Source organism: Plecotus auritus (assembly GCF_963455305.1).
Source record: "Plecotus auritus genome assembly, chromosome: 11".
NCBI classification, from domain to species: Eukaryota; Metazoa; Chordata; class Mammalia; order Chiroptera; family Vespertilionidae; genus Plecotus; species Plecotus auritus.
In genome coordinates, this window is record NC_137777.1 from 11828124 (window position 1) to 11856036 (window position 27913).

At 45.4% G+C, this 27913-nt stretch overlaps 1 protein-coding gene and 1 pseudogene across 2 annotated transcripts; one reads left to right on the forward strand and one right to left on the reverse strand.

Moving 5' to 3' along the window:
* Positions 1-27347, forward strand: POP1 (POP1 homolog, ribonuclease P/MRP subunit). The gene is made up of 16 exons (XM_080646390.1): positions 1-114; positions 2511-2654; positions 2849-3016; positions 4035-4210; positions 5568-5816; positions 7153-7240; positions 7676-7863; positions 8773-9029; positions 9148-9241; positions 12091-12202; positions 13048-13167; positions 20170-20285; positions 22423-22614; positions 23673-23827; positions 25076-25414; positions 26543-27347. Exons 2-16 carry the CDS (start codon positions 2513-2515, stop codon positions 27195-27197), a joined length of 3051 nt encoding a protein of 1016 aa, XP_080502516.1. The 5' UTR covers positions 1-114; positions 2511-2512; the 3' UTR covers positions 27198-27347.
* On the reverse strand, positions 11390-11544 carry LOC308236563 (large ribosomal subunit protein eL39-like; annotated as a pseudogene). Its single transcript has one exon. The product of its transcript is annotated as a large ribosomal subunit protein eL39-like (transcript).
* Positions 27348-27913: the final 566 nt, after the last annotated feature.

Sequence of the window (27913 nt, forward strand, 5' to 3'; positions counted from 1 at the left end):
GCGCATGCGCCCTCCAGCTTGCTCGCAGCGCACGTCGTTTTGGAGGGGACTGTAGCAGGACCTTGTCATTCTGACCTGGGAAACCCCAGTTTTCTGCCTCAGATCGTCTGGCAGGTAGGTCGTGAGGGGCTGGTGTTCTCTGAGGGCGGTGGGGGGCGGGGGGAGAGAGACAGAGAGTGAGTGTGTCGGGGGGAACCCCTCGCCTGGCACCAGCGCACGGCGCCCCTCACCCCCAGACCCGGCCGACCTCCCCTCTCCTCTTCTTCCCTCGCTGCCAGCTCCTGGGCCTGTCCTGCCGGCTGCACCACCTTAGCCCCTGCCTGGAGCTCCCTGCGCCTGTCATTTTGCTGCATTGTCACACTAGGGCCTAGGCGGAGCCCTTTCTGGGAAAGGGTTTGTACCCCCTCTCCTTATACCCTAAAGCAGCCATTTTCAACCTTTTTCATCTCATGGCACACACAAACTAATTACTAAAATTCCTTAGCGCGCGCGTGCGTACACACACACACACACACACGTAATTTTTTTTTTTCTGGTCTGACAAAGGTATAATTTTGATTCATTCATACCGGGCAGGTATTGTTGTGCTGGCAGTTGCCATTTTTTTTATTGACAATCTAAGGGAAAAGAGGTCAGTGCCCCTGACTACATAGTCAGGTATTGTATGTGTTAAAAGTCTTGCGGGACGCGGGTTGAAACGCTGCCCTAAAGCAGTGAGGTGGGTCACTCCCCGATGACGCTGAGATCTGGGCGTTTTCGACCTACCCGCCCCTCCCATGTCCCTTTCTCTTGTAGTGACTGGGATCTGATTTCAAAAAGGCAGATAGTGATCGTGATCCAGCAAATGGCCCCAGGGCTGTTTTCTTGGCAGATTCTCACATGCTGTGTCTGAAGGGGTGCTAGCTGGCTAGATATTTTTTTATTCTGTTTATAATGCATTATAGCACGCTTCACTCTTTCATTTATGCGTGTACATATGCATTCAACAAATAGATATTGAGCCCCTACTTTGTGCAAGGCACCCTGTTAGGTGCTGGAGATGCAGTAGTGAAAAAGACAGATAAGATCCCATTCCTGCCCTGCTCCTAAAATGCAATATAAGAAAATCCTGTTTATTCCCCCCCATTTTGTCCTATGTACTGCTAAGGTTTTCGCTTTTCTACTTCTGGCTCAAGAACTTTCAGAGCTTTTTCATTGTTTCATAATGTCGTCTAGTACAGTTGTGAAATATTGAAATACATATTAAAATTTTTTTTGTTTGCAGTTAGAGCACATACTGTAGGGCATGTGTTGGTAAAAGTTATAGGTTATAACTGGTAGGTTATGCTATGAGTGAATTTCATTTCAAAATAGAAAACAGGTGTTTGAAACTATTGAGGAAAAAAAGGGGTGGACGTCAAGTTTGAGAATTACTGAGAAAATCCATCAGGCTCCACTAGGTTTTTGTCCTTTATTTTTCGCCCTTCAAATTGAATTTTTTTTTTTCTTCTGAGATTGAAATTTTTTAGCTGTTACAAATTAAAGGTGCAGCTGGCCTCATCTCAGTAGTAGAAATGAAAACATCAATAATTTATGTTCAGATTTTGTAGAGGTTATCATATCAGAATAGTGTGTTCTATATTTCATTGATTCAACTGGCTTATGTTCACCTAAGAATTTTCTTTAAAAGATTAAAAAAAATATTTTTTTACAGAGAGGAAGGGAAAGGGATAGTTAGAAACATCGATGAGAGAGAAACATCTATCCGCCGCCTCCTGCACACCCCCAACTGGGGATGTGCCCGCAACCAAGGTACATGCCCTTGACCAGAATCGAACCCGCGACCCTTCAGTCTGCAGGCCGACGCTCTATCCACTGAGCCAAACCGGTTAGGGCTCTTTAAAAGATTTTAAAATTTTATTTGATTTATTTATTTTTATGTTTTTACTGATTTTAGAGAGAGAGGAAGGGAGAGAGAGCAGCATTGATGTGAGAGGGAAATATCGATCAGCTGCCTCCTCCGTATTTCCAACTGGGGATCGAGCCCGAAACCCAGGCATGTGCTCTGACCGGAAATTGAACCATCAACCTTTGGGTACAAGGGAAGATACCCAACCAACTGAGCCACACCAGCCAGGACCACCTCAGAATTTTTATTGCATGTTTTAGTTAATTTAATTTTATCATGGCATAGGGATCTTATTTCTTACCTCATTTTTCATTCTTTCAGCAGACTTTTTGCAGTGTCAACATAGGTTTATGATTTAATCATTTGAAAGTGCAAACTGGAACGTACTAATATAATCTCTTACAATAATAAAAATTTATTTTTCTATTGAATCAGGTTTTTGGTGTTCCCTAGAGATTGTCCTGGTTATGAATTTCTGTAGTAAATAAATATCATGATAACATTTTTATATCCATCCACCTATAAGAAAGATTTATTACATATTGAGTTATGAATATTTAGTATATTTATTTTTGAATGGACGTTCCCTATCCCTGTACTAAATTTATTACTTCATTTCCAGAAATGTCTAATGCCAAAGAAAGAAAACATGCTAAGAAAATGAGAAACCAGCCCTCCAATGTGACTTTATCCTCCGGCTTTGTGGCTGAGAGAGGCGTAAAGCACCTTAATGGAGGTGGGAAACCTCTCCGAGCTCCCAAACTAGGTAAGATACACTCAGTGCTCTCTCCACTCCCATTTGGAGCAAATTGCTTTGGGCACTTTGGTGGTCATTCGTGGACATGTGCAGAGTGGGGAAAAATTTCAGTTCGCCCCAACCGATATTCGCCACGGTAATCTCACATCAATGCTGATAAGAGTGACATATTTCTTTCTTTAAAAAAAAAAAAAAAATACTAGATCCTTCTTCTGGAACGTCACGACAGCAGCAAGCCAAAATGGCCCACTATTCACCACCGAGGCCTGATGTGAATGAGCAGTCTTCCTCCAAAGTAATGTTTAAAAGGAAGGGAGGATGGAAAGCGGGTCTCGAGGGCACGTCTCAGGAGATCCCGAAGTACATAACAGGTAGGTATTTGTAAAGAAGTGAGGTTTGATTGCACTGTGAGCTCTTCGTTTCTAATGCAGCCAGATTTCTAACGCCCTCGCTATGTCTCGGCCCTGCCTCCCCTCTCTCTCTTCCTCCTGCTCCAAGCCTTTCTCCCCTCCCTTTGGATTTGGGCCTGATTCTCTTCCTTCTTCAGTTCCTCTCCTTTTTCTTACCTCTCTTCTTAAAAGCCCTTATTTGTGAACTGTTCCACTTAAAATTTTTTTCTCCACTCTCTTAAAATAGAAAATACCATTTACTTCCCTCGGCATGGCATTCTCCCAAGATGAAACCAAATTTAATGCACTTTCAAGGCAACCCAGATCTTTAAATCCCCTTCTCCAGGTCCTTGCCAGCTCATCCCCTGTCGCCCCACCACTCTTACCCCTGCCGATAGCCCCATACTTCTTGTACATACCTTGCGGGTGCTTCTGGTTTCTCTGTATACCTTCTTGGGGGAATTCACTTAATTTTCCCCAGCACTCTTTACTCTTCAAAAATGAAAGTATTTTTTAATAAAGGAAACTAATAATAGTATGGTCACATATTTGAAAAAAGAAGAAAATGTTAAGGAAAAAATCCTTGGAGTCAAAACCATTGTTAAAATTTTGTTTTCTCTTTGATTTTTTTTTTTTGTTTTGTTTGTTTTTGGTACCAGAAGCTGGGAGTGAACATTTTTTTGTTTTCTTGTGCGATTATTGTACTGAAAAATGGTTGTTATTATATTGCATGTGGTTCTCTGTCTTAAAAAGCTTTTTTTGTAATCTTTAAACTTTTTTTTTTATTAGAAAAGTGGTACTGAATTCTTGTAGAAAACTTGAAAAAAATAAAAGTTGAAGAATAGTTTTACAATCTTATAATACAGAAACAACCACTAATCAGGGGTTAGGTTGGTGGGTGAATCATAAGCGCATGTACTTCAAATCTTTTTCCTTCTGAAATGTAGCAGGACAGTGTTGATCCAAGCTGGTTTCTAATGACAGTGCTTTCCTTCAATAGCGTCTACTTTTGCTCAGGCCCGAGCTGCTGAAATCAGCGCTATGTTGAAAGCAGTGACTCAGAAGTCTTCAAATTCACTGGTTTTCCAGACTCTGCCACGGCACATGAGACGAAGAGCCATGAGCCACAACGTCAAACGCCTTCCGAGGCGGCTGCAGGAGATTGCTCAGAAAGAGGTATACGGTTTACTTGGTGCAGTGTGTAGGTTAGTAGTTCCTAAGAGAAAATGGGAAGGGTTAACCTAATTGAATTGGTTAAAATGAAAACCAAGAACAACAGGCTGACTTTGCATATTTTGTCTTCATGATTTATCCCCCTCCCACCTCCTTATCATCTACCAAATTAGCAGATAGTTGTACATTACAGCTGCTTTTAAATACAACAATTGGAACCCTCTTCCCCCCCCCCTTAAAAAACAGTTTTATTGATTTTTCAGAGAGAGAGAGAGAAACATCAATGATGAGAATCATTGATTGGCTGCCTCCTGCATGCCCCCTACTGGGGATTGAGCCCACAACCCGGGAATTGAACCCATGACCTCCTGGTTTATACGATGCTCAACCACTGAGCCATGCCAGCCGGGCATGGAACCCCTTTCTTTTAATGGTGTTAAAAAAGGTGACATTTCCCTGTCATATTTAAAATATAATACTGACCTTCTTACCAGTTAAGCAATTTTAGCTCTGCATTTTGGGCTTAGCGTTGGAAGGTTAAAAAAAAAAAGGTAGCATCATTGCCTAGCACTTGCCTTTTGACTTTTTCAATGTTGAAAAATTGAGCTTGAATTTAAATTTTTTTCAAGTCTAATTGTTTTTGGCTTGGACTTTCTGAGATTGTCTAAGCTACCCATGTCTTTATTAGTTGATTCAGAATTTCTTTATAATGTACCTTCTGTGTACCAGTACTATGTTGGTTGTAGGGTTAGAGTCCCTATTTGTAAGGGCCCACAAACTAATGAAGAGTTTTTTCCACAAAAGTTTAGCTTGGCTATGGAAGAGATTAATAGTAAACACTACACAGGAATTTCGTAGTTTCTAGATGTAATGTGAAGTCTGTTTCCCAGTGATAACATTTAGCATTTACCTGTCAGTACCTAACTGACATGAAATGTGTAGTTTTCCTCACTTCTATATTTTTGGTTCTAAAGTTTAGATTTAGCTATAATTTTATAGGTTAAAAAAACAATAAAAAATAACAACCAAGAGCTAGTATAGGCTGTATTCCCTGTTGCTCTCTAATATACGCTCAACAGCCACAATAAGCTCGAGTTACTGTGTTGAACATGTTGTAACTAGTCTAAACTTCCTAGTCCATGAAGCTTGCCCAGTTAGTAAGGGATAGGATGTGCTTCCTTAGGTTTCTCCACCTCTAAAATCTGCACTCCTTCTGTTGTCCCCATCTCCACTTCCATTGGGGAAATCACCACGTTAAACATTTAAGCAAACTGAAGTTAGTTTAAGTTTGCGTTCCTCACACTTAACTTTGTTTTGAAATGGTTGCACACTGGTTCTGCTTCTCTTCTTGAAACTACAGGCAGAGAAAGCAGTACATCAGAAGAAAGAACATTCAAAAAATAAGTGCCACAAAGCTCGAAGGTGTCACATCAACCGGATGCTGGAATTTAACCGTAGACAAAAGAAGAACAGGTGGTTGGAAACTCACATCTGGCACGCCAAACGGTTTCACATGGTCAAGCAGTGGGGCTACTGCCTCGGAGAGAGGCCGACCGTCAAGAGCCACAGAGCCTGCTATCGAGCGATGACAACCCGCTGCCTCCTTCAGGCATGCTTTCCAGTTGGTTTTCTTTTATATCAGCGTAGACCGTTTCTGATAGAGACGTTTAGAATAGTTCATGGTATGCCAAAGCCCTCTCTCTGAGATTATTTATTGTAAAAATAATTACTGAGCACGAGGCACTTTGCTAGATGCCGGAGATGAAGCGTAAAGGTATTAGGGGAGACTGACATTAATCCAACAATTAGCCAAATACGCAATTGTAAGGGATACATATAATACCATGAGCATTCTTAACAGGGTTCAAGAAAGGTTCCCCATGGAAATGTTGTTGGAGCAGAGTTCTAAGGAATAGGAAAGTGGGAGAGTTGGGAGCCAGAAGGAAGCCAGGCAGCAGGGAAGAATGGAAATAAATCCCCCTCGACAAGAATGAAGAGGGTCAGAGCGAGGCAAACGTTAGGGTGAGGTTAGTTCCAGAGCTCATGCAGGCTTTTGTTGGTCATGCTCGAGCTGTAGTCAGCCTTGGTTCAGAAAGCAGTCATTGATCAGTAACAGATACCTGAGAACCATCGATGGACCCTGAGCAGTGTTCAGATGCTGTTCCAGATGTTTATGATTCATTGGGAGCCTGTCCTGAACGCTGGCTTCTCCACTCTCTGGTCATGTGGCTTTGTTCAACAACAGTCTCTGTCTCAGCGTCCTCATCTGTGAACTCAGATACAAATAGTACCTGGTTCCTCAGGTGTTGGGAAGATAGAAAGACAGTTTGTGTAAGGAGTCAGCCCAGCCCTGGCACTTGGTAACGCTTTATTGACTACACACTGTTATTATAGTTCTTTAACATATTGATTTTACTGGCTCAGTTTGATCTGTCTTTATCTCATTTAATCGGTAAGGTCTTACTCTCATGTTCACCTTGCTTAGTCAATTTGAATATATATTATAGTCAAGAATGAGCAAGGGAGAAATATGGTATAAATTATTTGGAGCATTATGACTCCATTTCTTAGGTAGATTTCAGGGAAGAATAAGTCTTTACTTAGAGGCAGCAGTTTTTACATTCTGCTTAGACCTTGTCTTTGAATGTGGGATATAACACATTTTTTTTTTTAATAAAATGTAGGAAACTATAACATTTAAATGGAAATTTATTTTTATTTTGATTCAAATTGGTTTAAGAATATTTGCTAATGTAACAGGAACAGACAAGTTTCAGATTTTGACTTGTGAAATGATAGTTTTAGCAATCTGTTCTGTGTCTTGGACTCTGGGAGTTTTTCTCATGTGACTTTTGGCTTCTTGCAGTTTCCCCCATGTAAATGGCTACGTTTTTAATGTCTGTCTGTCTCTCTCTCTTTCTCTCTCTCTCTCTCTCTCTCTGCAGGATTTATCCTACTACTGTTGTTTGGAGTTGAAGGGCACAGAGGAAGAAATACTAAAGGCACTTTCTCCAATGTGTAGCATAGACACAGGTAAACTTGTTTCAAGTCTGAGTCCTATAGTGGTCTGATTATTTCATGAAGAAGTGTCAGCGCTGTAAGCGTTTGGTAATTTAAACATACATAAAAATGCCTGAGAGAGTTTTTGTTCTCCATTGAGTATGTTAATTAAAGGAAAGCTAAGGGTGGCTTTTAAATCAGTTCTAACATTGTCAAGTGTGAAGTGAGAAGACCATTATGCTGATGAGGTGCATTTAGGTAGGCAGAAACTGAAAACTCATTAAACCACTCATTCCCTGAAATATTTATTGAGAATTTACTGTGTGCCACTTTGATCCTAGCAGTGATCAGAACCTAGACTTTGCACCCCGACCCGGACAGAGACAATAAGTAATAGTCTAGCTGTCAGGAAATACTACTGCGGTCTCAACACTTGGAAAAATGGGATTTTGTTTTCGTTTCTGTCAGGGTTGACTTTTGCAGCAGTTCACTGCTTGTCTGGAAAGCGCCAGGGAAGTCTCATGCTTTACCGGGCGCATCAGTACCCCCGAGGCATGCTGGGGCCTGTTTCATTTATTTGGAAGCCGGAGAGGACCCCTGGGGACACGTCTGAGAGCAGGCAGTTGTGGATCTGGCTTCACCCAACGCTTAAACAGGTACTATCCCTGAGTTTGCTTCCCCATCACTCGTTCCTGCATTCTTGATGACTGTTAGAAATCAGTACCATAGACATTTAAGTGGCGTAAAAGTTTGGCTGGTAGCTAGGTATATGAATGTAGGGAGGAAAGTTGCGTGTATATTAAATGAAGCAGATCTTGACCCCTCACTTTTTAGTAAGCCATAAGTAGAGATGAAAACCAACCTTATTAGGCACATGGCTTGAAATGTTGCCTTTGGATGAATGCTTCCACCATGCCTGAATTGGTTCCCTGGTGTCTAGGTGCTCGGTAGAGCCTATTTGATGAGAAGTTGTTTTGATTAATTCTGAAGATTTTTAACAGTGCGTTTAGCTTAGTTAGTCTCTTTCTCTTTTTTAGCATACTCACTGCTTTTATATGGTAGATGGTAAATATTCGTCTTAAACTCTTTTTTCATTGATTTTTGTTTGAGAGAGAGAGAGAGACATCGATGTGAGAGGGAAACATTGATGTGAGAGAGAAACATTGACCAGTTGCCTCCCGCACACACTCTGACCAGGCTCGAACCTGTAACTTGGGCATGTGCCCTGACCAGGAATCAAACCTGCTACCTTTTGATGTACAGGACGATGCTCCAACCAACTGAGCCACATCTGTCAGGGCTTAAACTCATTTTAAAATATTCGGTCAGAGCAGTTGTGTTGTTTTCATTAATCTTTGACATAATCCTTTTTTTTGGTTCCAAGTGCCATGCACCACTCAGAAGAACCAAAACACTATTTTGATAATGATGAATTTAGTTTAATTTGCGAAGGAATAAAAATGTAAACCTTTATAGGGAGGGAAAAAAATAAACTAAACCACATTAAATTTGTAATGTTTTTACATTTTAAACTTCAAAAGTAAAATGTTTACGTATATCCTTAGGATATTTTAGAGGAAATAAAAGCCATTTGCCAGTGTATGGAACCAGTCGAATCAGCTACCTGCATCCCTGACCCCCTTCTGACACCATCCCAAGAAAAAAGCCAAATGAAACTGCCCGGTGAGAAAATTGGCAAGAAAAGAAAACGGAAAGACGATGGAGAAAACGCTAAACCAATTAAAAAATTTGTGGGGGACGGAACTAGAGATGCACGTCAACCGCATTCTTGGAGCTCCTCAGCCACAGGCATTGTGATCAGGTACAGGTGGCGTTCGCTCAGAACATTTGCTTTGAAGGCTTCCTCTGTTTCTGCCTGTGGCCACAGCCGTCATGTATAGCGTGGAAGTTTCCATTTTAAGACTTTTTCTCTCTTTCAGTGATTTGACGATGGAGATAAACAGGTTCCGCCTGATCGGTCCCCTCTCCCACGCCATCCTCACCGAGGCTCTGCAAGCTGCTGCTGTCCACACCGTAAGATTCAACGGGACTGGAATGATATGTTCCAGTCATGTCTTTTCTCGCATACCTGTGACACTTCACATACAATATGGTCACATTTGGGCCCTGGCCTATAAACGTTTATTTCTCTCTGTCTGCTTATGATTAAGGACTTTGTCATCTCCTACTTCTCCTGGATGAAAAAGTCCAAATGAATGTGATCAGTGAGCTGACTTGTTCTTATTTAAGGACGAGTTATTCTTGCAGCTTGTGAGTTTGCAGAAGGGCCTTACCTTCTGCTCCATAAACAGGCAACAGAGCCCTTAAAATCCCCGAGTGTACGGCCATTTTTTTGTTTGTACTTGTGTGATGTGTATTTTCTGGGGTGATTTTTAGGGTTCTGTGGCCCCTGAGAGGCAAGGAGCAGTGTGTCTCGTGCAGCACTGTCTAGTAGGCCTTCCTGTGAGGGCGCCACGCCTTTGCTGTCCGGGATGGTAGCACTGGTCACATGTCGTATTGAGCACTTGAAACGTGGCCGGTGGGACTAAGGAGCTGCATTTCCACCTTTATTGAATTTTAATGAACTGAAAATTAAATTCCATTAACTCTGTGGCATGTGGACCGCACAGGTCCAGAGAGTGGAGACCAGATGAGCGATCAGACGCTCCGGGTTCACGCTTGCCTTGCTGTGTCAGCGCACTGCGCCTTTCAGCGCCTGTGCCTCTCACAGACTTGACGTGGTCAAATACAATGATAGATCTGAGCAGCGTTTGGGCTCTCAGAAGAAAAATACTTTAAAAGAAAAAGGCTACCTCTCTCCCCATTGCTTCCCCACTAGCCTCAACCACTCCTCTTCTTGCCTGGTCTCTTGCCTTCATGCAGAAGCAGCATCTTAACTTCCCTCCCTTGTTCCGCTTTCCCATTCCACTCTCTGTGCAGGAGGCAGAGTAATCCTCTAACACTTGATTCACATGGTGTTCCTTTGTGATGAAAAGCTTTTGAATTGTGTCTGCGATAAAATCCAAAGCCCCGAATGTGACTGTGTAACATGTGCCTTTCTGCTTCGTCTCTCAACCCTGCACCTCAGCCACCCTGGCCCCCTTTCTCCTGGAGATTCCATCTCCCTGAGAGCCTTTGCACCTGCTTTCTTCTCACTTGCTTGAACATTCCACCTCCACCACTCTGCTTGGCTAACCTTCCTCATTCTTCAGGTTTCAACATCTGTCTCATTTCCCTACAGAATACTCTCCCGATCCCTCAAGGTAAATGATATCCCTCCTGTGAATTATAGTGTAATCTTGCACATTTCCTCCATTTGTATGTCAACCTCTGTTTGTGTATTTATACAGCGTGGTGGCAAGGGCAGGGTCGTTCTGTTCTTTACTCTGTCCCCAGAACCTGGCACGGACCAGGAGCTCTACTGCAGCTGCATGAGTTGTAGGTCAAGGATTTGCACCTAGGAAGTGTGTCTCCAGGGCCTGTACTTGAAACTCTGAGTGATGCTGCCTGAGTGTTTGTGAGAGACACGGCACATGTTAAAGGTGCTTTTGAATCCAGGAGCACATCATATTTTATTCAGTACAGGGATTCTTTCTTGGCATGCTCGTGATACTTGAAGAGCTTTTTGAAACCTTGCTCAATCCCTGGATCTGTCAGGAATAAATGTCAGTAAAATACTTGTGTATCTTATTTGAAATCTCTAGGCATATTGTAGTTGTAAGGTAGCCTTTGGCTAAAGATTTCTTCAAAAGGTATTGGTTTGGTTTTTCCTTGGTGGGGAAGGTTTTATTGCTTAAATTGGTGGTGATGAAGTTGGCAGTAGAGGGAGAGGAGCAAGGAGCTCTTGCAGGTACTGTGCACAGAGGCCTCAGTGTGAAGTGGCTCACTCTCTCTGAAAACCATCTCTGAAAACCAGGGATGTTTTTCTTAGTATGTGAAATCCTGTTTTTTTTTTTTAAGGTCTCACACATTTATTACTGAACCAACCTACTATTGCAGAAAAAAACGGAACAAAAAACAGCAAAATCATGAGTCCATTTTTTTTTCCAATTAAGATGTCCCAACAGTCCAGACAGTAGCGGTCTTTTCAATCATTTAAAGGTGTAGGCAACTCAGTCATTTAAAGGTGTAGGCAACCTGGATACAGCAGAAATATGGGTGTCATCTCTCATGTGTGATTCCTCATAGGCCCAGTTTGATTCTTCTCCAATGTCTGCTCTTCGAGTTGTACCTGATTTTATTACAGTTTTCATCCGAATCCATTGAAAAATGGGCCGATTCTGCTTTTGTTTCTTGGCCAGGAACCTCTTGATCCTGAAAGTCTTGTGGGAAGACATGGTGAAGGAGAAGCAAATGCACGCACCTCGATGGCGGAGAAAGAGAGAGAAGGAACTGAAATCCTTTAAAAATATATATATACATATATATATATTGATTTCAGAGAGGAAGGGTGAGGGAGAGAGAGATAGAAGCATCAGTGATGAGAGAGAATCATTGATTGGATGCCTTCTGCATGTCCCCCCACCGGGGACTGAGCCTGTAACCCGGGCATGTGCCCTGACCAGAAATCGAACCATGACCTCCTGGTTCATAGATCGACACTCAACCACTGAGCCACATTGGCTGAGCATTATGTGAAATCTTGACAGAAGTGTAGTACTCTATTCTTGCCTCTAATTAGAAGGATAGCTTCTAATTGGAAGAATAGTTTGCCCGGTGTTAATTACTGTGTGAAAAACAGTGACAGTTTCACTGGTTCTTCCCTTAAAACGTTCATTCCCACATACAGAAAAAAGTGGAGGGGGGGTCAGTATCCCAACCATAACAAGATTATTATGTCTGATTCATTATTTGTCTGGTAAACAGGAGTTGTTATTTTTCAGGAGGGAGAGGACACAGAGAACACTCCTCACCATTGGTGGGTTGAAACCTGTAAGAATCCTGATAGAGTTTCCCTTCACCACAGACAAGAGGCCATTTTTGACTTGTTGGGAGGTATGCACAGGGGATGCTGGGTTGCACTGGGAAAGGAGGGAGCTGTGGGAAGTGGGTGAGAAGGCTGCCTTCATGCAGTGGTGCTTTTTAACTTTAATTCTTCGTTGTAATATAGCAAGAAAGCAAGTCAGAGGGTGAACAGTATAAACACTATTTGAGTCTGCTTAGGAAACAACAAACAAATGAGATGTTAGTGTTCTAAATAGCTGGCATTCTGATATTTTAGTAAGTGCATATACCAGGTACTAAACTGAAATTGATTCTTACGTAGACATGAGTGCTTTTGTGTGTAAAGCTACTATAGTCATCAATGAAAGAAACATGTAAGTTTATGTTGTAAAATATCTATAATGTTAAATGAATGCTTTTCATAAAGAGAAAGTTTCTCTTTATGAATGTTAATTTATTCTCAAAGTATCAATGGGAAAAAAAGGAAAAACATGTTTTTTTTCTGTTGTTGTTCATCTTCACCTGAAGATATTTTTTTCCATTGATTTTTAGAGAGAGCGTAGAATGGGGAGGGTGGGGGAGAGAGAGAAAGAAAAACATCGATGTGAGAGAGACACATGGACTGGTTGCCTCCTGCATGTGCCCAAACAGGGCTAGTGATCACACCTGCAACCCAGGTACGTGCCCTTGACCCGAAATCAAACCGGGAACCCTTCGGTGGTAGGGCTGATGCTCTAACATTTAGCTTTACCGGCAAGTGTGGAAATACATGTTTTCCAATAAAATAGCCCAAGATGACAGTTTTATTAGAAAAATTTGAAAAATACAAGCAAATATGTATACATTGTGAATGCCTCTTTTTAAACTTGTATTTTATTGTTTGTTTATTGTTAAAGGAATAACGTCACCAGCAGAAATTCCGGCAGGTACTGTTCTGGGACTGACAGTTGGGGATCCTCGAATAAATTTGCCTCAAAAGAGGTCCCAAGTTTTGCCCAATCCAGAAAAATGCCAAGGTAAAGTTCTTGAAACATTCCTGGTTTTCTTACCATTCTGAGCAGTCTAGTCCCAGTTCTATTAGTGACACCTGTGCAGGAACTTCACCTCTAGGAAATTACCTGGCTACTTTCAAGGTGCTTATGATCACAGGAGATGTGTGTGGGCGTATTTTTTAGCTGTGTAACAAGCCCGATCCTTATGTTCATTTCATTGCTAGTATCTAGTAAAACCTGTCTTTCTGTCAAATGGTTCTCTGAAATGCCTGGCATTTCGGAATTTTCATATGAGGAAGGGATGTGCACCTGCAGCTGGTCTTGTGCTCATTGGAAGCCTCTGTCTGACCAAACAGATGATCCAGGTTCGAATCCTGGCAAGGCCATCCCAGGTGCTGAAGGTAAGATGTCTTGGTTTAGACTCAGTAGAGTGGCCTGAGGGAGTTGTTTGGCTGGAGTGGCATAGGAGGGAGTGTAGGATTGGCTACAATTTTAGTCTGATCTGGGACATGCAGCAGTTGTGATAATGTCTTACTGTATTTGCTGTCATTTAAGTATGGTTATTTGGAAGAATTATTAAAATTATCTTGTGAATTTTTGGGGAAAAAAATATAGGTGTATGTTATAATGACTACAATTTTTTTTTGACCTTCATGCATAGTTAGATAGCTTATTAAGGGCTTAGTAAATGATTCTAACAGAAGGTCACATGAAAGGTGAATTGAATGAGAGGAGTTTGAAGATATATCGGTAAGTTAGTTAATTATGGAGTCTCAGACTTTAATCAATGAGGTGTTGCCTCTTTTCTTTTTCAGTAGCAATGTGCTCTGGTGCAGCCATGAAAACTGCAGGATCAGCTACACCATTAAATGGTGACGCCCATAATAGCCTTAAAACTGTAATTTAATTCTACTCAATTTCTCTTCCTCAAATTCTTTTTTAAAATAAGGCAGTTTTATATTAAAATGCTTTCTAAGGCTTTTATATTAATACTACAGGCCCGGTGCACGAAATTCGTGCACGGCGGTGGGGGTGGGGGTGTCCCTCAGCCCAGCCTGCACCCTCTCCAATCTGGGACCCCTCGAGGGATGTCCGACTGCCCGTTTAGGCCCAATCCCACTGGGATTGGGCCTAAACGGGCAGTCGGACATCCCTTTCACAATCCAGGACTGCTGGCTCCCAACTGCTCACCTGCTTGCCTTCCTGATTGCCCCTAACCGCTTCTGCCTGCCAGCCTGATCACCCCCTAACCATTCCCCTGCCAGCCTCATTGATGCCTAACTGCTCCCCTGCCAGCCTCTTTGCCCCTAACTGCCTTCCCCTGCAGGCCTGGTTACCCCTAACTGCCCTCCCCTGCAGGCCTGGTACCCCCCAACTGCCCTTCCCTGCAGACCCAGTCACCCCCAACTTCCCTCCTCTGCCAGCGGGTCACCCCTAACTGCCCTCCCCAGCAGGCTTGATCGCCCCCAACTGCCCTCTCTTGCAGGCCTGGTCCCTCCCAACTTCCCTCCCTTGCTGGCCTGATTGCCCACAACTACCCTCCCTTGCAGGCCTGGTTTCTCCCAACTGCCCTCCCCTGCTGGCCATCTTGTGGTGGCCATCTTGTGTCCACATGGGGGCAGGATCTTTGACCACATGGGGGCAGCCATCTTGTGTGTTGGAGTGATGGTCAATCTGCATATTACTCTTTTATTAGATAGGATAGAGGCCTGGTGCATGGGTGGGGGCCAGCTGGTTTGCCCTGAAGGGTGTCCTGGATCAGGGTGGGGGTTCCCTTGGGGTGTGAGGCAGCCTGGGCGAGGGGCCTGTGGTGGTTTGCAGGCCGGCCATGCCCCCCGGCGACCCAAGCAGAGGCCCTGGGATCTGGGATTTATTTATCTTCTACAATTGAAACTTTGTAGCCTGGAGTGGAGCCAAGCCTTCTGCTCGCTCTGTGGCGGCAGCCATTTCTGTTGGGATTTATTTATTTTCTATAATTGAAACTTTGTAGCCTTAAGCGGAGGCCAAAGCAGGCCAGGGCTGCAGAAACTTGGCTTCCTCCATCGCCGCAAGCAACCCTAGCCTCCTGCTCTCTCCAGCCCCGTGGCTGCCGCCATTTTTGTTGGCCTTTATTTATCTTCTATCATTGAAACTTTGTAGCATTGAGTAGAGGCCTGGGCTGGCAAGGGCAAGCAGAAAGCTTGGCTTCCTCCATTGCCAGGGAAACCCAAGCCTCCCTCCTGCTCTCTGTGGCCACAGCCATCTTGGTTGGGTTTATTTGCATATTCCCTCCTGATTGGCTGGTGGGCATGGCTGGTGGATGTAGCGGAGGTACGGTCAATTTGCATATTACTCCTTTATTTGATAGGACTAGAGGGGGTCCCTCAGCCTGGCCTGCAGGATTGGGCTGAAACCAGCTCTCTGACATCCCCTGAGAGGCCCCAGATTGCGAGAGGTCACAGGCCAGGCCAAGGGACCCCACTGGTGCATGATCAGGGCTAGGGAGGGATGTGGGAGGTTGGCCAGTTGGAGAGGGACCACAGGAGGGCATGTCTAGCCTGTCTCCCTTAGTCATTGGCTGGACCCCAGCAGCAAGCTAACCTACCGGTTGGAGTGTCTGCCCCCTGGTGGTCAGTTCACGTCATAGTGACTGGTCGACCAGTCAACTGTCCTTTGGTGGTCAGTGCATGTCATAGGAAGCGGTTGAGCAGCCTTAGCATATAATTAGCACATTACACTTTGATTGGTTGAACGGCCGACTGGTCGACCGGACACTTAGCATATTAAGCTTTTATTATATTGGATTATTATATAGGATGAATCAGTTCAAAGAAAATGAAAGTTTCTCAAACATTTAATTTCTATTATAAAAGCTTATCATTTTGTTAGTCATTGTGGACTTTCATTAAAACCTACTTTAAGTAATTTCTTTGAAGAATATTGACTGGCATGTGAGCTAGATAAAGAAGTAAACTTTTGAGAGATCCAAGATGGCAGCTTAGTAGGTGGAAGCTACACTCACCTCCTCCCAGGACCAAACTGGAATTACAGCTAAATATAGAAGAATCATCCTGAATAACCAACTGAAGACTAGCTGGAAAGAAGTCTTATAACCAAGGATTTACAGAAGAAGCCACATCGAGACTGGTAGGAAGGGCAGAGAAGCAAGAAGGGCTGACCCCGCTCCCACGGGCAGCGGCAAAGGTTCCAGAGGGATATCTCAGCTGCCGGGGGTTCTCCCTGAGAAACATGGGGTCTAATCCCCCTGCTGGGCTCCCCAGCCCACAGCAACAGGGCCCGGAAGAGGCACCCACGTAACATCTGCCTGTGAAAAGTAACGGGGTTTTTGTACACCAGCAAGAGATGGGAGTCCTCTAGTAGAGATGCAGGCACCCTCTTAAAGGGCCAACACACAAAATTTTGTTTGTAGCCACTCACCCTGTGCTCTAGGGGAGGGACGGTGGAGTGGACTAGAGGTGCATGAGGAAAGACGAGTTTGTGGCTCTGGGGAGGGAGCTGAAGGGAGAGCCGCCGGGGTCCTTTTCCCACACTGCAGATGCTTTCTTCCCTCTGTGGAGTGCTCCCCACCTTGTGGAATCAGCCTGGGGAAAGCAACAACCACCCCCTCTGTGCCCCCTCTCGCCCCACTCTGTGGAGCTTACACTCTGCTGAGGAGTGTAGCCAGAGGCCCTTTCAGGGCCCGAGTCTCACAGGCAGCCAGCAGGTAGAGGCGGGTCTTGGGATTCCTGCTAACCGGACCCGGGCCCGGTGATGGTAAAAGCCTGCCTTGGTGCACAGCTGGGTCCTTCCCACGCTCACCCAGGCCCAACACTGGCAGCCACAAGTTGTGGTTCACTTATCGTTCCAAACAGGTTGCTCCGGGTAAGTCACAGGTAGCGTCTGATTTTGGCCTGCAGCAGAGAGTCCCTCCCAAGAAGCCCAGAACCAACGCACCAGTGACCAGCCTCAGACAACAGGAGAGCAGGATTACAAGCAGCACATCCAAAGGGAGGTGTCGGCAGGGACCAAGCCCTGCGGAGGCAAATTTGCTGCGTGTGGTCAGCCCATGCACAGCAGCTTGCATGCCATGGTCGGGGTTGAGACTCACCGTCAGGCAGCCTGAGGGTCGATCCCATGCACCAACGGCCCAGTAGCAGTCAAGACTCAATTACAACAGGGGGGCCCACATAACCCACTCAAGGGACGTTTCTGAAGTACCCCGCTCAGGTGATCAAGGAGACTGCACCACTGGACCCCAGAGGACACCTGCTACATAAGGACGCCCCCTGAAGACTGGGAGTCACAGTACATCTATCTAATACAAACACACAGAGGCAGACAAAACGGGGAGACCTCACCTCACTCCTATCAGAATGGCTCTCATCAATAAATCAACAAGTGTTGGCGAGGATGTGGAGAAAAGGAAACCTTCGTGGACTGTTGGTGGGAATGCAGATGGGTGCAGCCAATGTGGAAAGCAGTGTGGAGTTACCGCAAAAAGTAAAAATGGAACTGCCTCCTGACCCAGCGAATCCACTTCTGGGAAAGTATCTCAAGAAACCCGAAACACTAATTTGAAAGAATATATTCACCCCTATGTTCATTGCAGTGTTATTTACAGTAGGCAAGACTGGGTGTCCAGTAGCTGAGTGGATAAGAAAGCTGTGTTACATTTACACGATGGAATACTCCTCAGCTGTAAAAAAAAAAAAGGAAAGAAATCTTACCCTTTGTAAGAAATCTTACCCTTTGTGACAGCATGGATGGACCTGGAGATTATTATGCTAAGTGACGTAAGCCAGTCAGAAAAAGACAAGTACCATATGATTTCACTCAGATGTGGAATTAAATGAACTAACAAGTAAAATGGAGACAGAGTCATAGAGAGCAGGCTGACAGTTTTTAGGATGGGGGCAGGGGTGATAGTGGAGGGATTGAGCATAAAAGAAAGAGAGAAAAAACTCGGGAACATGGACAACAGTGTGGTGATTGGGGGGAGGCAGGGAGGGATAGGAGGAGGCAGAGGAGGGTATAAGGGGTATAAATGGTGATGAGTGGAAACGAGAGTTGAGGTGGTGAACACACAATACAGTGTACAGAGGATATGTTGGGTAATTGTGCCCTGAAACCTGCATAATTTTGTTAATCAGTGTCATCGCAATAAATTCAATAAAAAGGAAAAAAGAGAAGTAAACATTTTTGTTGTTAACCCTCACCTAAGGATATTTTTTCCATTGATTTTTAGAGATTGGAAGGGAGAAAGTGGAGGGGGATAGAGACCAAGAGAGAAGCATTGCTGTGAGAGAGACACATCAATTGGTAGCCTCCTGTGCGAGCACCAACAGGGCTGGGGGATTGGAATTGCAACCCAGGTACGTGCCCTTGACCGGGAATTGAACCCTGGACCCTTCGGTATGTGGACCTGAGCACACAGCCAGGGCAAGAAATCGGCTTTCTAAGGAGGTTGTACTATACTGATGTTATTTCCACATGTAACGTATCACCTAGAAAGACAATTCAGGACTAAAGTTAGCCCTGGCTAGTGTGACTCAGCAGTTCCATTTCCTTTCAAGGGCATGTACCTGGGTTGCAGGTTTGATCCCCAGTCCCAGTCAGGGCTTATGGGGGAGGTAGTCAATTAATGTGTCTCTCCCACATCTCTCTCTCTGTCTCTTCCCCCCTCCCCCCTTCCACTCTCTCTAAAAAGCAGTGGAGCCCTAGCTGGTTTGGCTCAGTGGATAGAGCGTCAGCCTGCGGACTGAAGGGTCCAAGGTTTGATTGTGGTCATGCCTGGGTTGCGGGCTCCATCTCCAGTGGGGGGTGTGTAGGAGGCAATCTATCAGTGATGCTCTCTCATCATTGATGTTTCTATCTCTCTCCCTCTCCCTTCCGCTCTGAAATCAATAATAATAATTAAAAAAAGCAATGGAAAAAATAACCTCAGGTGAGGATTTAAAAACAAACAAACAAAAAACCTTAAAGTTAGAAATATACTTTATTCTCCCCTGAAATTTCTCACATTATGGCCCAGTCACGTCCAATTTATTTTTTTCCCAGCCGTCAGACCCACGCAGGTATGTGCCTTGGAGTGACCTTTCTATGTTGGCATTTTAGGACCATAGTCTAAACTCATGGATTGTCTGACCTTTTCTTTAAATTTTTCAGTCCAACAAAAGTAGATTTGGAAGATTTTATAGCCCCCGAGTGATTACAGGACTGTGTAGGAAGTCTCTACTATCCATGTGTACGTTCCTAACTGGGAAAGTTGCTCCTCTTTTCCCCCTAGGCTTCGTCATGTTTGGTATGGTGAGGCTTCTTTAAAGGAATGAAATGATACGTTCCACAGGAAATATGCTCATTTTAAAGGAAGGAAAACATATGTTCAATAGGAAGGGGCTGTCAGAGACTGGAAATAATAGGGCTGAAGAAATTGTATCTGTTGTCTCAGCACCACTGGGCCAGGAGTAACATAAAGAGCCCGGAAGACAGCACTCAGAACATGGCTTGTGGCCCAGCCGGCGTGGCTCAGTGGTTGAGCATCGACCTATGAACCAGGAGGTCACGGTTCCATTCCTGGTCAGGGCACATGCCCGGGTTGCGGGCTCGATCCCCAGAGGGGGTCATGCAGGAGGCAGCCGAACATTGATGTTTCTATCTCTCCTTCTCCCTTCCTCTCTGAAAGCAATAAAAATGGGTATATATAAAAAAAGGAACATGGCTTGTGCTGTCATTGCGTATTATCGTTTGTCTCTGCAGTGGTTCCTAGACTTTGATCATCCTAACTGTGGAATTAGACGGTTATTTAAAGGGAATTGTATGTGATATTTATATCTTCTCCACTAAAAACAAATGTTCAAAAATAAGTTTAGGAGCATTTGCTACTTCACAGATTATGAAGCCAACTGTAAGAATGATTTCTAGTCAAGTATATTCTTCTAGAGAAGTAAGTGCCTATCAGATATTTTCTTGTAACCGTGGGCCACGTTTAGACTTAGACTTCATTGACCTAAAGGATGTGGTTTGAAGGCTATTTCTTTTCCCTCTTAGATAATGAGGAAGTTAGACAGCTGCGTCTGGAGGGTGTGCCCGTGGAGTGTGCGCATAGCTTTATTTGGAACCAAGCTATCTGTAAGAGTGTCACAGAGAATAAAATGTCGGATCAGGTAACTAATGGTGTAAAGGTTACTGGTAAAGTCATGAAGACAGGTTGAAGTTCATCACTCGAGAGAACATAAAGGTTACTTTGTACTTTATAGAGTCCCATAGACTTCCTTTTATTTTCAGACAATTTACTGGTCCCTTACTTATGATATATACTTTGGGGTGTTTTTTTTTTGTGTGTGTGTGTGTGTTTTCTGTTCTTGAAGAAGAACCTCTAGAAAAAGTTAACACGAAGACTTTTTCTTGAAATGATAATCTTAGGATTTAAATACATGTCTTTTATTGTTGTTGTTGTTGTTTTTTTCATTAAGTGTTCTCTGTCTTTGTTAATTATTTGTTCTCCGGTCTTTAATGACACAGTGATTGCGCTCCTATGGTGCTGTATCAGATGATGGGGTAGATGACCGTTAGGTATGCTCAAAGAAGCACAGGCTGCAAAGGAAGCCCGAAGAAGGGAGACTAAGCCCAGACTGTAGAAATCAGGGGAAGCGTCCTGGATGGAGGGGCTGGTGTTTGAGCTGACTCTCAGGTGGGCTGTTAGAATTAACCAGACCTGGGGCAAGGGGCCGAGGCTGCAGTAGAGAAAGGATTGCTGGAAGTGAGAATGAGCAGGGGCCCAGGCCAGAAACAGGACCGTGTGTTCAGGAATCTTCAAATAGATCAGTATCTTGGACTCAAAGGTGGGGCAAGAGATGAAACTGAAGAGATAATAAGGACAGGAGCATAAAAGACCTTGGGGCATTTTAGGGATCTGGACTGAAGATATAGGGCACCATGGAAAGTTTTAAGCTGGGCCGTGACATGACCTTTCACTCCAGTAGCACAGTGGAGGGTGGAGGAGACTAGGGATGGATGAGGATTTGGGTGGAGGACCTGGAGAGAGGACTTGTGATTGGATGGCCTTAAAAGAGACCCTGGAAATAATTGTCCATAATGTAGGGCGCGACGGGGGCCTGAATTGTGGCCGTGTGCTGGAGTGCAGGGTCACAAATGTATATTTATTTATCTGGAGGGTAAAATTGGCAAGACTCAGTGGGTGATTGGAAGGTGGGTGGTGAGAAAGGAGGGGTTTGGGGTTAGGAGCTCATCTAAAAGAGAGCCAGTCTGACCTGTCCCAGCTGTATCCCGAGTGCTAGAAAAGCGTTCGGCACAGCAGGTGTGCTCAGGGCATATTTGAATGAAAGTAAATGAATGAACAGTAAATGAAGAGATGAATGAATGAGGGAACGAACTGGGAGCATTGTGGCATCAGATGGCGGGGAGCGAATGCAGTGGGAAGGACGAGTTTAATCTTGGATAATTGAGTTTGAGGGGCCTCGGGACTTCCAGGAGCAGATGTGCAGGAAAGAGTTTTCGATCCCAGGAGCAAAAGTCGGGGTGAAAGAGAGAGGTTTTTGGAATTACCAACATGTAGATGGTAGTGGAAACTCAAGAAGGAGAAAGGGAAAAGTGACGAAGGAGACTCGGGATCTGGCCCTGGCGTGAAGGCATCCGTGAGGCAGCAGTTAGATGTAGCGTGGAGGCTGTCCTCGGATCGTGTCTCAGTTGAGTGAGTGGTAGGCCTCTCCCTACCCGTTCATCTCTTTGAACAGCTGGCAAGAAGAGTCTGAAAGAATGTTAGCTACTCCCTGCAGTCTACTTGACAAGTAATTTATAGCACCTTCTATTATACTTTTTTTTTGGCGGGGGCCACCTTCTATTTTGAATCCTTAAGACTGGGTGAGAAATTTTCTCAAGAGCAAGAGTACTTTTCCACTTGCCCCTCCTGGAGAAGTTGTTAATTGTGCCTTTTTTTACTTCATGACAGACCTTAGCCGAAGTAAATGCAGGGACAGAGTATCAAAATGTAAGATTAACCCTGAGATAAGAAATTAGTGGAATGCATGTGTATTTTATAACGTTGAATCCTCTAGTATATTCTTGCCCATGTTTAAGGTAATTTGCCATTTCTACCAAAACGTATATAAAGGAATCGTCGTAGGAAGGACTCCTTTGTACTTCAAATAGCTCACATGTATGTTTTTTTTTTCTTGCGTTTTAAAAGAGCATGTAACTTTCTAAAGCTACTTATAGGGAGACCCCGTAGCATCTCCCAGAAGACTAGGGTTGTTTGTCTTGAATGACTTTCTTCCACTGTAGGATTTAAACCGGAAGAGAAGTGAACTGCTGGTGCCCGGGTCACCGCTGGTTTTAGGTCCCCACGAATCCAAGATCCCTCTGCTTTTGATCCACCAGCCGGGAAAAGTGACGGGCGACGGCCGACGCGGCTGGGGAAGTGGCTGGGATGTGCTGCTTCCCAAGGGCTGGGGCATGGCTTTCTGGATTCCATTTGTAAGTGACTTTTTTATTCCGACCAAGAGTTTCGACATTTAAAATACATTCCTAGTGAATACCCAGGGCTGACAATGTTCCAGACTTTACGCACACCTTAGAAATGGAGTGCTATTTTTCTGCCCTCTGAGCTAAATTCCTGATACAAGATACTTCATAAGGTCCCTGGAGCCAGGGTTTTATTAATAAGAGTTGTGCTGACATATTGTGAATATTTGAGGTTTTAAGAGTGGCCTGGTTTTTTAAATTTTTAATTATTTATTTTAACATATATTATCAACATATTTTATTGATTTCAGAGAGGAAGGGATAGGGGGAGAGAGAGATAGAAACATCAAGGATGAGAGAGAATCATTGATGGGCTGCCTCCTGCACGCCCCACACTGGGGATCGAGCCCACAACTCAGGCATGTGCCCTGACCGGGAATTGAACTGTGACCTCCCAATTCATAGGTTGACACTCAACCACTGAGCCACACCGGCCGGGCGTGAGTGGGGATATTTTAAAACAATTCTAATGTTTAAATTACGAAATATCGCAAGCACACGAAAAAGTACAGATGCTGATACAATGAGCCCTGTGTTCCCTGCACCTGCCTCCCAGCTTAAGAAAGAAACCATCACAGGTTCTTGGAAGCAGCCTGTGTCCCTCTCCAATTCCAGCCCTCCCTCCTCAGCGAATCGCTGCTCTGGTTTTGGTGCTTGTCACTACCGTGCATGTTTTTATAGCTCCTTAAAGCATGCTTGTCCCCCCCCGCCCTCCCCCCAAAAAATAACTAGATACAGCGTGTTTTTAACCTTTACATACCTCACTATACATAAGCTTTTGCAATCTGCTATATTTACTCAGCCTTGAGATTTTTCCACATTGATTGGTGAAGCTCTGTTTCACTTATTTTTACTAGTGTATGGCAGCTCACTCTAGGATTTTCCCACAATTTACTTATCCCTTCTTTTTTGATGGTCATTTAAGTTGTTTCCCATTCACGCCATGCAAACCATTACGCACTTTCACTTTGAGCTGGACGCTGACAGGGTGTGTTTGACATTTCTTTCAGATCTATCGAGGTGCAAGAGTGGGAGGCTTAAAGGAGACCGTGGTGCATTCCCAGTATAAAAGGTCGCCTTTTATCCCAGGGGATTTCCCAGACTGCTCTGCTGGGATTCTCTTTGCTGAAGAACAAGCCAAGAGTCTTCTGGAAAAGTACAAAAGGTAAGAAGCTGCCTTCTCGAGGTGGGTAGTGTCATAAGAGGAAGAGAAGTGCCTACTCACATTGGCCAATAATGTTGGCAGTGGCTTAGGTAACTCTTACTATATGATGTGGAGTTTTCGTAGGCTTTTCCTTGAGTTCAGCGTTACCGCGACATAAGTAAGTCAGGAGACTGTCTGTGTCTGGCCCATCCAGATCATGAACCCTTTCCGTAGGCATTTGCTTACGTTGATGATAGTGGACCCCTACACTGTGGACATGAGTTCCCACTCCCAGCCCTGCCCCCCTCAAAACGGAAATTGAGTTTTTTATAACTGATTATAGAGATAATACATCTGAAATTTCAGTGAAACTACGAAAACAGAAAAATACTTCATACACGGGAGCAGAAAAAGACTACGTGGTGTGCCACCATTGTGTAAACATGGGTAAAAATGAAAGAAATATGGACATACCTGCTTCTGCACACGACGTGTCTCTGCAAGGATGTGTGAGAAACTGATTTTGATGCTGTCTCTGGAGGGCAGCTGGTCACTGGGGGTCGAGAGTGAGAGAAAAACCACCGCCACACCTGTGCCTTGAGAGCCGAGAGCCCGTCCATGCGCACGGGCGCCACCGCACGGCTCCGGGACGCGCCCTGCGGTCTCTGAGAATGGCACTCCCTGGGGTTGTGCAGTGGCCACAGGGGCTACTTGGTGGACGACGCATTATCTGTTAAAATAAAAACCAGAGGAAACAGAAAAGCATGGCTAGTGCAGTTGGTTATTATTCTTTACTAGAGGCCCGGTGCACGAATTCATACACGGTGCATGGGTGGGGTCCCTCGGCCTGGCCGGCCATCAAGGCCTATTGGGGGGCCAGCCGGAGGGAGGGACCCCGGGAGGTTGGCTGGGCAGGGCGAGGGACCCTGGGAGGTTGGCCAGCCGGGAGGCCGGCAGGGAGGAGGAACCGCGGGAGGTTGGCTGGCTGTGGGGAGGGCCCGTGGGAGGTTGGCTGCGGGAGCGCACTGACCACCAGGGGGCAGCTCTTGCATTGAGCGTCTGCCCCCTGGTGGTCAGTGCATGTCATAGCGACTGGTTGGTCGTTTGGTTGTAATGGTCTCTTAGGCTTTTATATATTTAGATTATATTTCTTAGAAAACTTGCTTTTCTTTGTTTTCTTAAATAGAGCTATAGTACAGTGGCCATACTTATTTTAATCACCCCATCCTAAATTATTCAGAATTGGCTCTCTTCTCTGGTTTTCACTAGACGCCCTCCTGCAAAACGGCCCAACTACGTTAAGCTGGGCACTCTGGCGCCGTTCTGCCTGCCCTGGGAGCAGTTAACGCGAGACTGGGAATCAAGAGTCCAGGCCCAGGAGGAATTGTTCGGAGCTTCCTCCCCGAGTAGTGGGCAGAGCGACTCAAGAGACCAGGCGCCCTGTGCTCCCACACCTGGACAAGCTCCTCAGGTGTCTGGTGGAGGGGGCACAGCCCTGCATGGCTCCAGTGAGCCCGAGGGCGCGATGGACACAGAGTGTCCAGCCCAGGCCGGGACTGAGTGGGTACCGGGCCAGGATGCCCGTGGCCAACTCTTCTGCGTTCTGAGGTGAGTGCACACGACTTCCGGATATGTTCTGGGTTCTGGGTCATCTCTTTTAATACCAACCAGGCTACGGGTGTAAACGTAACCATTGTTCCTTGATGCAAGGTCCAAGTGAAGTTTTGGACTCAGAGAGACCCCATGGCAACGGCTACATCACATTAGATGCTAACTTACAAACTGATTTTAAAAATTAGCATCCATAGACCCAAACCAAGGGAGTTTTTCTGCCGACCTGTTTCAGTTAGTCTGCTCACAAAGCGGGACTTTCACAAGTGCATGTGAGGTGACGGCCCCGGCACACTCCAAGCGAGCACTGTTTGCTTTAAATCACTGATTTCTTGTCATTCCTTCTGAATGATCTGAGTTTGTGGCCGATTAGGTACCGATTCATTGTACTATTGTCATATCAGACGATAAAAAGTGTTCTACTCAGTCCTGCTGCAGGCATTAGATCTTGCCTATCAGTCACCCTTTATTCGGAGTTTTATTATTTATTTATTTGTTTGTTTGTTTGTTTATTTATTTATTTATTTATTTATTGCTCTGATTTTTATAAGAAGCACTCACCCCTCTTGCCTTATACTTTTTTTTGGAGTTTCTTTTCTTTTTTAAAAAAATATTTTTAATTGATTTCAGAGAGGAAGAGAGAGATAGAAACATCAATGATGAGAATCATTGATCAGCTGCCTCCTGCACGCCCCCCACTGGGGAACGAGCCCGCAACCCGGGCATGTGCCCTTGACGGGAATCGAACCTGGGACCCTTCAGTCTGCAGGCCGACACTCTATCCACAGCCAAACCGGCTAGGGCCCTTAAGAGTTTCTTTTTAATCAAAATATCATTTCCTCCTTAATCCTCTCATTGTGATTATAGCCTTAGATTCTACCCCACTGTCTTATTTTTCTCTGCCTTCAACTTCTTAAACCTTTAGTCTTTCTGTCTCCGAATAGTAAACACATAAAAAGTAAAATATGAATATAAAAATGCATTAATGTTTATTTTTAATTACTTAAAAACGTTAATGGAGTTTTGATCCTTTCCCACAGAGGATAAAAATTAACTCAACTCTTGCTAGGCCTAATCTTCTAATTGCATCTTTTCTCCTTGAACAAAATGCCCTCAAACGTGTAGGAGTAGAGCATCGCTGAAGCAGCTGTCAGCCTGGTGCCGGCCCAGTTCTGGGGATAGTCGGGCGGCCCGGTGGGCTCCCGGCAGGGGGCAGCAAGAACTGACCCCAGAGGCCCGCCAGTCCCTCCTGGCCCGCTTCCCCAGGGCCCTGGTGTGGGTCAGCCTGTCCCTGCCCGGGAAGGGCAGCCCCGAGCCGCACGCCATGATCTGTGTCCCAGCCAAGGAGGACCTCCTGCAGTTCCATCGGGATCGGCTGTACTGCGGGCCCCAGGAACCCAAGCACAGCGACCCGTTCAAGAGCCAGATCCGGAAACAGAAGGAGAGGAAGAACCGAGAGAGGAGGCGGCACCATGGGCCCGCTGCGTCGGAGGGCCTGGCAGAGGGGGACCCTGCAGCGGGGTCCCCGGCTCCGACCCTGGGCTTGTGGCCAGGCCCGCTCCCCGACGTGACCGCTCACTGCTCCCGCGTCCTCCTGGGCTTCGTCACCCAGGGAGACTTCTCCATGGCTGTGGGCGGTGGGGAAGCCCTGGGCTTCGTCAGCTTGACGGGCCTGCTGGACATGCTGTCCAGCCAAGCCGCCGCCGAGAGGGGCCTGGTGCTGCTGCGGCCCCCCGCCTCCCCGCAGTACCGGCTCGCGCGGGTCGCGGTGGAGGTGTGAAGGCGGGCGGGCGTCCTTGCAGGGGACAGACGGTCCCGTCTGCCAGGTCCCACAGTTGGAAAGTTAGTTTGAGCGTCTTCTGTTTTGAAATGTCACGTGAAACTCCTTGGAAACAAGAATAAAAAAAAGGTGCATCATGCACATGGATGAGATGGATGAGATGGATGAGATGTTTATGTCATTCCAGTAACCTCACTGATTTCCATCCTTCTCTGTCCCCGCTGGAAGGCCTGGGAATATTTGGCACATACTTCTATTACGATTTCTTGGCCTGTGTCGTTCTTGCTGGAAATAATTAGAAGCTGTATGTTTCCTCGCCCCCTTTTTTATGGGAAACCAAGGGCTGTCGGGTCTGTTTAAAAACCTTGTAGCCGCGTGGCAGGCAAGGTGGTGGTTTGATGATTTGATTGTTACAGGAGGGGCAAGGCTATCGACATCTGGCCTCTGCCATGAGATGCGGCGCCCCGTCTGGCCGTGTCCGCGTCTGTGCTGTGGTCAGCGTGCCTCACACTTGGCTCCCTAAAGGAGGGCGCTGTGGAAGATGTGTTGCTGCCCCTTCGCAGGTGGCCCGGGTTGTGGCGACAGCGCCGGGGTGGAGTACAGGGGCGGTCTGATTTCATCGCCCAGCCTCCGCACTGCTGACCGGCACGTGATCCTCAAGGCTGCTTAATTTTTCTGGGCTTTTTGCTTCTGCAGAGCCATAGAAGAGCATTTCA